This window comes from Syngnathoides biaculeatus, chromosome 5 (assembly GCF_019802595.1).
Source record: "Syngnathoides biaculeatus isolate LvHL_M chromosome 5, ASM1980259v1, whole genome shotgun sequence".
Classification (NCBI taxonomy): domain Eukaryota; kingdom Metazoa; phylum Chordata; class Actinopteri; order Syngnathiformes; family Syngnathidae; genus Syngnathoides; species Syngnathoides biaculeatus.
In genome coordinates, this window is record NC_084644.1 from 8,632,914 (window position 1) to 8,648,082 (window position 15,169).

General features: G+C 43.7%; 1 protein-coding gene across 1 annotated transcript in view; it reads left to right on the plus strand.

Annotated features, from left to right (window-relative positions):
* The window catches only part of thsd7ab (thrombospondin, type I, domain containing 7Ab), a 180,494-nt gene that overhangs the window by 129,067 nt on the left and 36,258 nt on the right, over nt 1-15,169 (plus strand). The window contains exons 11-15 of the mRNA XM_061818909.1: nt 1,486-1,601; nt 4,385-4,520; nt 6,289-6,392; nt 11,155-11,349; nt 11,651-11,917. Coding sequence (XP_061674893.1) covers nt 1,486-1,601; nt 4,385-4,520; nt 6,289-6,392; nt 11,155-11,349; nt 11,651-11,917 — 818 coding nt within the window. The remainder of the gene's footprint in view (nt 1-1,485; nt 1,602-4,384; nt 4,521-6,288; nt 6,393-11,154; nt 11,350-11,650; nt 11,918-15,169) is intronic.

Below are 15,169 nucleotides of genomic sequence, written 5' to 3' on the forward strand. Positions count from 1 at the left end.
TCTGTTAGTTTTACCTGCTGGAAGGTAGCTCTTTGTTCCTTCGTGTTAGCCAAAACGCCGTCTTGTTGTATTGCTGGATATTGCTCGAACACTCGGGAGGATGGATTCGCATTTCATACTTTTCCAAAAGACCCGGTTCGTCGTGAAAAATGGCTGCAGAGGTGGATCGGATGGGGAGGTGGTTTGGCCGCGGCGTCGTCGTCGCTCGCGGGCGGCGTTTTTAACACCGACGTGCGGTGGATCGGGCGGGGTGGCGGTGTTTTTATCACCGCCGTGGAGGTGGATTGGACGGGAAGGCGGTTTGGCCGCGGCGTCGTCATCGCTCACGGGCGGCATTGTTTTTGTCACCGCCGTGTGGAAGTGGTTTGGCTGTGGCGTCGTCGCTTGGGGGCGGTGTTGTTTTTATTACCACCACGCAGGTGGATCGGACGGGGAGGCGGTTTGGCCGCGGCGGCGTCGTCGCTCGCGGGCTACGTTTTTATCACCGCAGTGAAGGTGGATCACACCGAGAGGCGGTTTGGCCGCGCCATTGTCGTCGCTCGTCGACAGCGCCGCGGAGGTGGATTGTGCGGGGAGGTGGTTTGGCCCCATGCGGTTTGGCCGTGATCCACATATCATCTAAATATGGCTCGAAACGATAGGGTGATATTGCCCCGGTAACTTTACTCTTGTCGTGAGATGTTCTCTTTTTCGAAAAGAGCTTCCGTATCAGAAGGGGCGCGTTCGTCTCCCACAGTAGGTGGCACAGCGTATTTTCAACGGCGAATGTCCCAGTGTGACGTCACGGACAGAAGATGCACCCAATATGGCGACCACTTGGATGTCGAATAAGACTTCCGCAACTTTGCGCATGGATGACGCGCTCTCCGCTCGTATTTATTTTTTCGTGTAGATATTGTAGTGAATAATGTTATAAGTTTTTTTTCATTACAATATCTATTTTTGAATGTTTATAGGCATGACAGTGGAGCTTTAAAGTTAATGGAGGGCTCGTGCTTCACGTTGTTTCATTGTAAAACGAAGCTAACCACCATTGATAAAGTCCAATCAATGATGATCTGATCCACTCACGCCATTATGTAACGAGGGTGCCCGTTTGCCGGTTTCCTCGTTTGTTGACAAAAGTGAGCGCCTCGGAGGAGGCCTTACCCAGCAGGCATTGAGCCATCTGCCCGCTAAAAGGTTTCCTCGCGTCTACTGTTGTTGTTTTTGCGCGCGTTTGCCACCATATGTCGTCATGTGGCGGGCGGATCGGCAAACAAACACGACTCCTGGAGGCAAACGTGTCTTTGCAGATGTGCCTGCCCACACACACACACACACCACACACACACACACACACACACACACAATCATAATATACTCGAAATTGTCTTGAATATTGTCAAACATGTGTTCCGTGAATGTGATGCGCGCATGTGAACGTTTTCCCAAGGCGATGACGCGTGTCTTTGACGTTGGTTTCGGTTCCGCGGCTGTGCGCAGGTGTCCAGACGGTCCTCGGCCCAGCACGGTGCGTCCATGTCGGCTGCCCTGCAAGAAGGATTGCATCATGACCCCTTTCAGCGAGTGGACGTCCTGCCCCGTTGCCTGTGACGCAGGTAGACCAAACAAAACACACAAAAAAATAGATTCCCTTGCCGATGATGACTCATTCCAACTGCTGAAAAACATTAATTTTTTGTAATCTTTGTTTTATTCCATTCCAGGACATTTTGCATTCGTTTTAGGTACTTTTAAGACAACATTCATTCAAAAATGCTTTCATTGAAGACTGCATTGTCTTTGATGGTTTCCGAAACAAACGTAATAGGTTAAACAAAGGGTCCCTATTGTCATTGTTCATAAAAAAATGCTTCAATTTGTTTCACTGACGACGCTTGAATTATCTTTCAAGGGTTTAAAAAAAAATTATACAGAGGGTTGATGTTTATGAAAACACAAGCGTTTCATTCAAGACTTAAAATTGTCTTTGAGCTTCATGAAAACATTCACAGTAGATTCAGCCATTCATTCAGCTCACATTTAATTTTTGTTTTTTTGCAATTGAAATTTCACCTTGTATTGTCATAAATTGACCTTTCCGATGGCGATCTTAAGCTCCGCCCCCTTAGCTGTGTCCCACTAGCTTGAACAGAACATGTTTGAAGTGGATTCTCTATCGCGTATTCCAGATAATATTGGGGTATGTTTTTTTGCCAAATGCATCAGACTTGTCCAAAAGAGTTCTACAGAGAGGTCGCAACTATTTCACGCAAAGATATGTACATGGAATTAAGATTTTTGGACGGAGAAGGCCTTAATACATCGTAGACACTTCGTTAACTGTGTTTTCGGCTTTGGAAAATAAATCAACCGGGCCCCTCGTAACCTAGCAGGAAATCTTTCGCCGGTATTGAACGTTCCCCAAACCCATCTGAGGATCATTTTCTTTGTAACATGAACTTTTCCAAGCGCACACTACTGATAACCAGCGTTGCTTGTGGGACAACACGGCGGCATGGGCGCGTCTCTGATTGGCTATTATTGTACGAGTGATTGACAGGTTGAAAAGGTCCATTGCACCTGATACTTCTAAACTGTACATAAGGTTAATTGAAGACCGAACTGTAGGTTTTCGGAAAATCTATATAAAGTTCATTGGAGACTCTTGTTTGGTGTTTACTTTAAGTTAAATTTAAAAAATAGTGTCTGTGATGTTTACGTTGAAGACGATACATATTTGATGTTTTACGGAAATCTTTTCCTTATGATGAGGGCATTTTAACTTGAAATATCGGGAGAAGGCACCGTCAGGCTCATTAGCTAGCCAACTATGCGCTCCTGTACCTTCTCACGTGTAATTAATTTGACAGATTGACGACCTCTGGACGAACTTGTTTTTCCTGCCGGGTGTCGGTAAAGACCGTTGATACTAACGCGCTACCCGAGTAAAAAAAAAAAAAAAAAAACAGACTCAGGTTGAGGTCACACAAACATTCATTATCGTCCATATTGACAACCTCGTGGCGTCAATAACTATGCATTTTAATTGGACGTCGCATCATCTTAGTCTTGCTTGAGCGCGCCGATAAATGACCCACCTGCCAATTTGTGACGTGCACCTAAATGGATCCCGAACTCCAATAGTCACGTAAAATATTATCCTCTTTGCTTTTCTTTGACGTTTATAATTTGTACACCTACAGTCCAAAATCACGTGTTAGTTTAATGAAAGACCATAAATGGTGTTTATCCATCCATCTAGTTTCTGAGCCGCATATCCTCAAAAGGGTTGCAGGAGTCCTGGAGCCATATTTCCAGCTTTATATTTACAAACTACCATCGTTTTGATGTTGACCTTTGGTTCATCCATCCATCCATTTTTTTAGCTGCTTATCCTCACACGGGTCACGGGAGTGCTGGAGCCTATCTCAGCTGCCAACGGGCAAGAGGCGCAGGTTACATCCTGAACTGGTTGCCAGCCAATCGCAGGGGACAGAGAAACAAACAACCAATACCACCTAAGGGACAATTTAGAGTCTCCACAATCGCTGCACGTTTTTTGGGACGTGGGAGGAAACGGGAGTGCCGAGAGAAAACCTACACAGGCACGGGGAGAACTTGCAAACTCCACACAGGGAGGGCTGGGATTGAACTCTGGTCCTCAGAAATGTGAGGCCAACACTTTCCAGATGAACCACCGTGCCGCCTCTCTAGTTCATTCAAGATTCAATTGTCTTTGATGTTCCCAAAACACATGGCTAAAATTATCCTCAATGGTTCCAAACAATGAAAATGAAAAATATATAATGGATTCTTTGAGGACTGAATTTTGTGACCAAATTCTTCACTTTAGGGTCAAGTAAGCTTCCAGACTGTCGTAATTGTCCATGGTGTTTAAAAAGGAGCTGAGTCGAAAAGGTGAAGCTCTCGATTTACCGGTCGATCTACGTTCCTACCCTCATCTATGGTCACGAACTGTGGGTCATGACCAAAAGAACATGAACAGACCCAGGACACGCTGGAGAGACTACGTCTCTAGGCTGGCCTGGGAATGCCTCGGGATCCCCCCAGAAGAGCTAGATGAGGTGGCTAGGGAGAATGAAGTCTGGCGTCCCTACTGCCTCCCGCAACCCGACATCGGATAAACGGTAGATGATGGACGGATGGATTTTATGGAAAATACTGTGAATTATCTTTGATGCTTTTGTGTTGGATCTTGTGCTTGATGATGTGCTTGGCAAGCTAAATTCATCCCAGCCGACACTGTTTTTTTACTGGTAGTTGTCAAGTGAGATCTGGAACCCTAAATCCATTCTTCAGACGTATGCGTTCAGACAGCTGGAGTTTAGTCAGTTCGACGTCCTTCTCCGTACATCTAATTGAAAGACTGTCTCCTCAGGTGGCAACGCCGTGAAGACCAAACAGTCCAGAAAGCGTCTGGTCATCCAGGCGCCTTCCAACGGAGGCCAGGACTGTCCCGAAGTGCTCGAGGAGGAGAGAGAATGCCAGCCACCACAAACGTGTCCCGGGTTTAGGTAAACACCACCTACCCTATTGCATGCTATACGTAACCTACCCTATGTTACGGTTTCAAACGTGTAAGTGTTTAAAATTAGGGTCTAAAGCCCTGGTTTGGCTTTCAAATAAGAGTTTCAATAAATTGTTAGCGTTATAAATGAGGATTTTAAGACGGACTTAAAGGGCCACTGTCATGAAATGCATGATTTTTCCTATGTTATTAATGAAAAAACGTCAGCCGACATGGACCCATGCGGTTTTTTCACTACAAAACATGATTTTGACGTGTATTTTTGATGATGATTAATTGATTTTGACCACCCCAGCACGGCGCCGCGATGAGCAACCTCTGTGCCACCCCGCCTGCAGCCACGATCGGCTCGTCGCACCCGTGCCCCGGCATTGTGATCGCTCGCGGCTGAGTACGCTACATACTGTCATACTGTCGGGAAGTCTGTTGTTATAAGTGATCCGCATATCATCTGAATGTGGCTTGAAACGAGAGGGTAATATTGCCCCGGACACTTGACTCGATTGTGAGACGTTTGAAAAGAGCTTCTGTGTCTGAAGGGGCGTGTCCCACAGTAGGGGCCTCAGCGTGTTTTCAATGGTGAATGTCCGGGTGATGTCACGGGCAGGAGATGGAGCCAATATGGCGACCACTTGGATGTTGAATGAGACTTCCGCAACTTTGCACACGGATGACGTGCTCCCCGCTCATCATCATTTTTTCGTGTAGACATTAAAATTAATCTTGTTATATGTATTTTTCATTTCACTATCTATTTTAGAATGTTTCTAGGGATGACACTTGACCTTTAAGGTATCACTGCGTGGTTTCAAATGTGGCGTTCAGGACTAGGTTTCAAATTTGACTTTCAAGAGGTTTTTCTTCAACCCGAGTTAGCGGTTAAAGATAGATTAAGGGTTTCAAATGATCATTTTTAAAATTGTGTTGGTGTTTATAAATAAAAGTCGAGGGTTCAAATTCGGGTTTTGAGCCTGGGTTAGGGTTTCAAGAAAACGGGGTTTCACTGAAGTAATCTTAGCTTGACTTGTCTTGTGATTTTTCTCAGCTGTTCATAAAAAGATGCAAGTATGTTTGCCACCTAGCACCTCTGAAAACATCTGTAGTGTGTGCGGCAGTTTATTAATAGAGCCGCGGCACCTCGTTTGCCTGCGTGTTGTCAGGTGTAATAAAAAGCGACGCGTGCAAAGGGACGTGTGTCGAGATGACTAATTAAGTTACGTTCCTGCACCGAGCGCCTTTGATTAGGCTTGCCTGCTTGCCTGCTTGTTTGTTTGTTTTGTTTTGTTTTTTCCACCGCTGATAAACACGGAAAGCGCTTGTCTTTGATGACCTCGCAGTCAAGCGACAACGTCGTCGCGTTTCCGTTAAGTTCGCTGCGGTATGTAGTTAGGAAGCCCCGATCCTGACGTGTAGGCAAGGTAAGGTGTGTAACGTCTTAGTAAGGTGTTGTAGTGTGATCGTGATCCATATAGTGTTAAAAAAAAAAAAGTCATATTTGACCTTTCTGCCTCTTCTTCTTTCTGTTAACAAGCCTGCACTTTCAGGAGAGTGCAGCGCAGCTCAGCATATTTTGGCATATATAGTGTGCAAAATTGCAGGCATTCACTGTTAGTGAGTTTCTGCAAATAACTGAAAATAGCATCCATGGAATAAGGGAAAAAAAAAAATAAGCACGAATCTTTGAATTTGTCACCGGTGACTGCAAATACACAAGGGGTTGACCGTGCTTGACTCGTGTTGCGATTCCTTTCCAGGTGGAAGACCCACAAGTGGAGAAAGTGCCAGCTGGTTCCTTGGTTCCTCAGGAAGGACCGACCCGGCGCTCAGGAGAACTGCGGGCCAGGACTTCAAACGCGGGGTACATACGCCGAGGTCCTTCCTCCGTAACACCGGTTGTGGGCGGCGCGTTTGCTGTGTGGGCCTGCGGTGGAACTTACTTGACTTCATCCGCTGCATATTTACTGCCATTGACGGATTTAGACGTCAAATATCCGCGGTAGTCGGGAGAGGCAGGCAGTGAATGAGTACCACCACTATAATGTCACTTTTCTTTGCTGCCTATCCTCACGAGGGTCGCGGGGAGTGCCGGAGCCTATCCCAGCTGTCAACGGGCAGGAGGCGGGGTACACCCTGAACTGGTCGCCGGCCAATCGCAGGGGACTTAGAGACAAACAGCCACGCTCACAATTACACCTAGGGGCAATTTAGAGTGTCAAATTAATGTCACATGTTTTTGGGATATGGGACGAAACTGAAGTGCCCGGAGGAAACCCAGGCAGGCACGGGGAGAACATTCAAACTCCATACAGCTGGGGCTGGGATCGAACCGGGGTCCTCAGAACTGTGAAGCCAACGCTTTACCAACTGAACACCGTGCCGCCCACTTTCGTACAATCTATCAATAAAATACATCAACGCAAAATAACAACGCAATGGGTGACATTACAGTACATCGACTGGAGCAGTTCAAAGTCTATTGGTTGGAAAACTGGTCGAAGTGACTGTACATGGGTTAGCATGACTAATTGGAAGGTTTGAGGCAGATTACCGTAATTCCCGGCCTACAGGCCTCACCGGGTACATTTGTAAAGGAAATACCATTTGGTACATACATACGGCGCAGCTGTGTAAAAGCCGCAAGTGCCCACATTGAAACCCACATTGAAACACGAGATATTTACAAAGAAAGACGGTACACAGAAAGAGTTTAATGCGGCGCTGGTGTGGAGCTAATGCTAGCACTAAAGCAAGCACCGCGCTAGTGCTAACGCTAACAGGCTGGTTAAAATAAAACTTACCGGTAATTATCACTGAGACACCCCAGTAACACAGGAGCAACACGCTCGCACAGCGCTAAAGCTAGCGCAGCGCTAACAGTCATCCTCGGCACATATATTCCACACTTACCTTCTCCGCTCGAGTGCCGCCTTGCGGTCATTAGAAAAAAAAATGCTCAAATTAACCGCATCACCGCATAAACCGCATTGTTGAAAGCGTGTGAAAAAAAGTCATGGCTTGTCGGCCGGAAATTACGGTAGTTTAACGAGGCAACACATAAAGGCTGGATTCTGATTGGACAAAAACATCGAGCCAAAGATAGGCTACCAAATGAAAAAAAATACGTTGTTGGGAATACATGGACACAATTTCCCGGAACAAATATTTAGCTCAGTTTTAATAGTGGTTGGACCAGGCCACTGGAAAAACACAGAACATAATCTCAAATCCTCACATTCCATCTTGGAAAAATGCCCTTTTGGAGGCTCACCGGATCGTCTGGATTATTCAGTTCTGGTTGTTTCCGTCCCCTTCCCCCACCCTGCCGTGCTTTTGTAATTGAAGGTGTGTGCTTGATGTGCGGGAGCGAGGGAAGCGCACGAAGTGAGGAGCTAAAAATCGTCTCGTTACTTTACAATGCCTGATGATGGCCTTTTATAAAAACTCAATTTGAAAGGTCACACCCAATGTTCAATTTCATTTTGTTCCTGCTCCTACAGGAGACCGCGAGAAGTCATTATATTATCTTCAAAATTCTCCCCGTTGCATTTCAATACTGTACATAAAACCCTTAAAATGTACGTGACAGTGGGTGGCACCTATGAAAAACGTATCAATTAGCAATGTTGAAGGATCAAAAGTGTCTTTTAAGCTTACAAAATCTCAGACATTAGCCTCATGGAAGATTCCAAATCATCATAAATTGCGTTTCATGTTGCAAAAATCTATTTTTTTCTATAAAAACGCAAGTTAATTCACAACTTCAAACTGTCTTTGATATTCACAGAAACGTGCATATACAAATTATGGTGAGTTAATTGGAACGTCGCGACAATCTTTACAAAAACATGCATGCACGTGAGACTTTAAAAATTGTTGATAAAGGTTAATTGGAACCTCAAGATTGTCGCCAGTAGTTACAAAATCACGTAATGTACATAAAGTTTGGGTCACAGAACCTATATTGTTTTTGATACTTGTAAAATATTTTAAGACGAATAAAGTCCTCATTTTTGCAGTGAGGAGTCAAAATTGTCTTGTTCAGAAAAACTCAAATGAGGTTAGTTTTCGCTAAGGTTAATTTAACCCTCTAAATGGTCCATTAAAAAAAAACATTCTTTGTCGGTGGCTCAAAATTGTCGCTGATGTACACGAAAAACGCACAGAGAGTTTCGTTCATTGAAAATTCATAATTGTCTTTGTTTTACAAAAGCACGTACTGTACATTGAGTTTGGTTTGCAGAAACCTGCATTGTTTTTGATACTTCTAAAATATTTTACGACAAATAAAGTCCTTACTTTTGCAGTGAGGAGTCAAAATTGTCTTCTTTAGAAAAACTCAAATGTGGTTTAGTGTAAGACTGTAATAACGCGTACGCTAAGGTTAATTTAACGCTCAAAATGGTCCATTAAAAACAAAAAAAACATTCTTTGTCGGTCGCTCAAAATTGTCGCTGATGTACACGAAAAACCTACGGTAAGTTTCTTTTCTTGAAAAGTCATAATTGTCTTTGATGTTTGACAAAAGCACGTCCTATACAAAAGGTTTGTTGAATACTTGAAATTGTGTCTGTAAAGTTATTGAAAACATCATAAGTATGGTTTGGTGACGACTCAAAATTGTCTTTCGGAAATATTATGAAAACGCATAATACGTCTGTTGTGGTGAAGACGCTAAATTGTCTTTGATTTCAGATTTGTTGAAGATTTGAAATTGTCATCGCTGTTTATAAAAACAAGAACAGTCAGTTTGCTGTTGAAAATTGTAAATAGTCTTTGATTTCGACATATTTTTAGTGTATCAAAGCTAGTAAATTGTTGTTTACAAATCTTTTCACCTCGTTTTCATTGACGACAGAAGCCATTCCTCTTATTTTGTGTTTTTTTTTTTTTTTTTTTTTTCTCAAGTGTCTGCCAGTTAAGGGAGCAAAAATGTGACTCAAAACATCACCCGGACGGTCAATAAAGATTTCATCACGGCGAGCGTTTCAATCACGCTCTGTTAAGTGAACCAGCACTTGAAAGAATATTCTGTGCGTACATCTTTTGAGTTTTTTGAGCGTCCCTTCCCGCAGACTGGAGCGCTTCTTACCTTGAACAGACGGGAGACAAAAACCCTTCGGAGCCGAGCAGATAAAAGCTGACCTCGAGAAGACGTGCGCGGAGCCGGTGGGCTTAAAGATCGATCTCTCAACGAAATATCCCCGTAACGCGAGTCGCGGCTTTTTCCTGAACGCATCCGAGCACCGGAGGCCATTTTTGAATGACAAGCGCTGTATTTTCATTAAGTTTTAAGTTACCCCCTGCGACCGCTTCGAGAGGCAGAAGATGTCCGAAAGGCTCTCTCGGGTGAGCCGACGTCCAGTCGAGCGCGAGCCCTGCGGCCCCCCGTGGCATTCGATACGCCTGCTCACCTTCCAGAACTTTCTACTCCAAAGTCCTCCTCCAGCCCACGCTGCTGGCCTCGCCGCCCCCGCCATGGCTGCGTAGGCTGGGAACATGCTTCGATGTTTTTTTTTTTTCTTTATCTCTTGATATCAGAGCAGCTCCGCTGATTCAGATTGAATGTTTTCAAAACTCTGTAAAGACCCGGGAAAAAAAGCACCCAATTATGTTTAAACAAGGCTACGAAAAAGTGAAATAATAATGAGAGAAGAAAATGTACGTTTGGTTAATTGAGTTTGTTGAACACTTTGATGTTCAGGAAAACAGATCAGTTAGGATCATTAGCGAATAAATTGGACTTTGCGAAAACAGGTCCGCTAAGTTAGGTCGGTTGAAAACTGAATCGTCATCGTTGGTGTTTCAGAAAACTTTCTAGACATAAGATTCGTTAAACTCTATATTCTTTTTTTCGTTTGTTTAAGACAAAACAAGGTTAGTTACGCGGAACAAAGCAAAATGTCTTTGATGGTTACGAAAGCACGAACATTATCTTTGTTATGCTTACTAGATTGTCTTTGATGTTTATACACGTGCATGAAGAGTCTTTGATGATTACAAAAACAGGTCTGTTAGGTCCATTCAAACCCGCAAATTCTCTTTGATGTTAATTAAATCAAGTAGGTTTGGTTCGTTCAATAATTTAACTGCCGTTCATGTTTATGAAAACCACAGTCAAGGGTCATCAGGTTCTGTTTTTGATGCTGATGAAAAAGTTAATTTTGGTCTAATTAAGACTCAAAATAGCCTTTGATGGTTTTATTGAGTATCACATTTTCTTAGTTTTAGAAACATGTACATTAGGGTCATCACAGACGTATTTAATGTTCATAAAAACGCAAATGCTGTGTTTGTTGAAAGCCAAATTGGTTTTAGTGTTTCTGAAAACATACATTTGCTTCAACTTGGACTTGATGTTTGTAAAACCACTTTTGTTGGTTCATTAAGGACTTAAATCGTCTGATGTTCACGAAAAATGTATTCTAGATTTATTGAGGACGCAATTGTCTTTGTGTATGTAAAATGGTACATTAGATTTGCTGAAGACTGAATTGTCTTGAGTGTTTCCAAAAAGATCTGGTTTTGCAGTGTTTGTCTGAAAACGTATGTCGTGGAACTGAAACCTTTCCAACTATTTGTTCCCTGACAACATGGCCGCCCTGTCCTCCGGCGGGTTCCAGCCGTGTCATGTCGGCAGCTGGACGGAACGCAGGTGGACGTGGCCGAGTGTCTTCATCTGGCCCGCAGCATGCCCAATCTCACCCAGCGCTGCCAGCTGCCCTGCCAGGACGACTGCCAGCTCACCAACTGGTCCAAGTTCTCGTCCTGCTCGGCGGACTGCGTGGGGGTGCGCACCCGGAAGAGGGCGTTAATCGGTAAGCTCCTTCGGCGTCCTATTATGGGCGTTTGTGAACCCCCATAAGATCGCACCATATGGAGCCAAAGACCCTGTCTACTATACAAGTAGTGCTTCGGTGCCACTTGGTACCAAAGAACTATGTTGAGGTGAGAGGAGGAGTTTCTAGGCATACCATCTAGGTCTTCAGTCACCAGGCCATTTGCTAGTGCTCAGCCCCCCTCCCACCACCGTAAAGGAGGTTATGGTCTTAAAACTATAAAAGATATATAAAAATATGCAAGAGCTTTGGTCAACAAACCTGAATTAATTGATATTAGGGAGGAGCAAGAAGAAGGACAAGTGCAAGAACACGCAGATGTACCCTCTGAGCGAGACGCAGTACTGCCCCTGCGACAAGTACAACGCTCAGCCGGTGGGCAACTGGTCCGACTGCATCTTGCCCGAGGGGGGCCGCCCCGAGAGCACCCTGGGGCTGAAGGTGACGGGCGACGTCAAGGAGTGCGGCCAGGGCTACCGGTACCAGGCGATGGTCTGCTACGACCAGGACGGGCGCCTGGTGGAGACGGCGAGATGCAACAGTCACGGTGAGATGGCAAATACATCAGTGACATTGACAGAAATGAAAATTAGACACACTTACGCAAGGATATCAAAGATATCAATATAAAAGATTTATATCATTTTTTACGTGATCAATGTCAGTGACATTTGTAGACATATTTAGATACCAGAGACAGCAAAGATATCCTAGACATTACACATATATTATACATATAGACATCCGTCCTGGACATTATGTATATCGAGCTCGTGCACCTACGTCATAAAATAACGGGACGTTTGTTTACCTCGCCATATTGCCGGTCTAACAAAGTATTGTTCAATGCTAAGTCGGTTGAAAATGACACAAAAATAAATCTTATAGCACGACGCCCAGAGTCTTGTCTGATAGAAGGTGATAATAAACAAAGTTACGTGGAAAAATTAGATAAACTCGACATAGAGGACCCATATTTCATGCCGAAGTCGGTATTTTTGCCGAAAAGAAATTGGACTATTACCCTGCTTCCGCTTGTCTTGGACAACTGGATCTACACATGGATCTGGTGAGTAAGTCGTCGAGAGTTACACAGAAGAAAGTGTATAAAAGTCTGGACGCATACAAATACTTCGTTGGAATAAATCCGACATAATGACGGGTTGACGGCTCCTGAACGCGGAAACGTATTCGGCTACACGTTAACCTTTGCCGGAATCCATCGATCTTTTCACCTAGTATTCAATACAAATACCAATATTTAAATAAATGTCCCCTGGTTTTACACAAACTGCATTCATTAACTTTGATTGTACACGGAAGCGTATTGCAACCACACACACACACACACACCTCTAAACCTCTCTGGGACAGAGGTTTTTTGTTTTTTGTTAAAATATCCATTGTTCTCAAATGAGCCAACTTGGCATTATGAATACTTTTTGGGAATTTGAGATTGAGAAGAATAATTCCTACGTGAAGTGAAGCGATCGCTACACAGTCGTGTGTATTTGGTCGGGCACCATCCATTATGTTTAATTGCCGAAATCCATCGATCTTTTCTGGTCTTTTCAGCTGAAATGTTACAGAATGACCTCTTTGAATATCTGTCTCGTCTGTTGTGACAACCAACAGAACAACAGGTCTCGGGTATTGTAAATATTCTCCTCCGGTTCAATGTCCCCCACACTGTTGAGCAGCTCTTTTTGACAGGCAATATGGCGGCGTGAAAATGGTGACGTCACGTGCACGAGCTCTATACCACAGACAGACACATTTTAGACAATATGTATTTTTGTACTTCATAGACATGATAAGGGATGACCTTTTGAGGTTATGGAAATGAGATCATAGATTTAGCATTTAAACATAGACATCATACCCACAGACAATGTAGACATCCGAAATATCGTCGAAATCTGACGGTAATTCTTGACATCACAGACGACGTAATAAATCGATTTGTTGTGTGTTTCTGGGATGGCGTTGTTGTCTCTGGCACTTTTTTTTTCCACCGACGCACTCTGTTGCACAAAAATTGAATCAGCACCACTGACACGCTTACTGCGCCCACGCGTTAAAGATCTCGCGTTTGTCGGAAAAACTTGTTTTCCGTCCCTTGATGTTAAAAGAATGCTTCGCGTCAGCTTTTTGGAGCGTTCAAAAAGCATCAGTCTGTGTTTTTAAATGGAGTTATTTTCCTTCAAACGACAAATTCCCTGAAGGTGGAATTTCGTGACTTTAGTCAGCGCGCATTCATCTGCTCTGATGTGGAAAGCGACCCCTTGTCGGACAACGCGCGTTTGTTTTGTTTTATCTACGTCGTGCAGTGTACCTAATGCTTTGACCTCGGCGGCATCTTATTGCTGCGACGGTCACGAAAACTCGAGTGTGGGTGAAAAGCTTATCTGAGGCGCTCGGCTTTTGTTTGTCAATTTAGCAGCCCGCCTTTTCCGCCGCGTCTTTTTCGCGTCCGACTTGTCAGCTCTTATCTGGGATCAGGGAAAAAAAACTTCAAGCGGAGAATTCCGGAGGCTGGTTGGGAAATTGGCGCCAAACAAGAACGTGTCAGGCGCTGGAATCGGGTGAACGCGGCAAAAACAAAGACGTTTTCAAGAGGTGGATTTGTTGAATTTCTTCCACTTTATTTGTTTTTTTTTTTGTTGTTTTTTTTTTTTTAGTATGTGACCTTTTTTTCTTCAACACGATGCCTGCAGCCAGGATGTCAATCATCCTCTGACTGGCTGTTATCATATTTTTTTTTTTTTTTGTTTCGCCCTCAATTTAAAATAAGGTATTACAAAAAAAAAAAAGAAACCATTGAGGTACTCATTTTTACCATTCCGTCGGAAAAGTCAACACTGTCAGAGATGTTGACAAAAACATCATTATGTTAGTTTTGACTTTGATATTTAGCACGGTGGAGGCGGAGCTGGTAAAGCGTTGGCCTCGCAGTTCTCAGGACTCGGGTTTGATCCCGGCCCCGCCTGTGTGGAGTTTGCATGTTTTTCCCATGCCTGCGTGGGTTTTCTCCGGGCACTCCCACATCCCAAAAACATGCAACATTAATTGGACACTCTAAAATTGCCCCTAGGTGTGATTGTGAGTGCTGGCTGTTTGTCTCGATGTGCCCTGCGATTGGCTGGCGACCAGTTCCAGGTGTACCCGTCCTCCTGCCCGTTGACAGTTGGGATAGGCCCCAGCACTCCAGAGACCCTCGTGAGGATAAGTGGCTAAGAAAATGGATGGATGCATTACACATCAGGTTTATTGAAGTCAAATTTGTCTTTATGTCGATAAAAACATACATTCCGTTCATAGAGTTTTTAAAATATTAACGAAAATGCAGGTTCAACTGAGGATGCAATTGCCTTTGATGTTTTTAAGAATACGTTCAGTAGTGATCATCAATGACTTGTTTTTCTATTTTTTCACTTTAATGAGGACTAATGTGCGTTAGTTGCAGCCTGGAGTGTCTTTGATGTGCATAAAACAAACATCCGCCTGTGATGTTTGTGTTGAATTTCTTTCACTTGTACAAAAACATTTGCTAGCTCCATAGAAGATGAAATTGTCTCCCGTGTTTACGCAAATCTACATTCAAGTCATTGTGGAATCAACTGTCTTTGTTTTTTTTTTTTTTTTGTTTTTTGTTTTTTTTCAAGAAAACAGTTTTCAGTTCAAAGAAGACTAAGTTGTTTGGTTTTCATGGGAAAAACATAGATTGTGTTCATCAAGGATAACAGAAGTTTGATAAAGTGTGAAAGTTCCATTCGTTGAGGGGAAATTTGTCATTTTA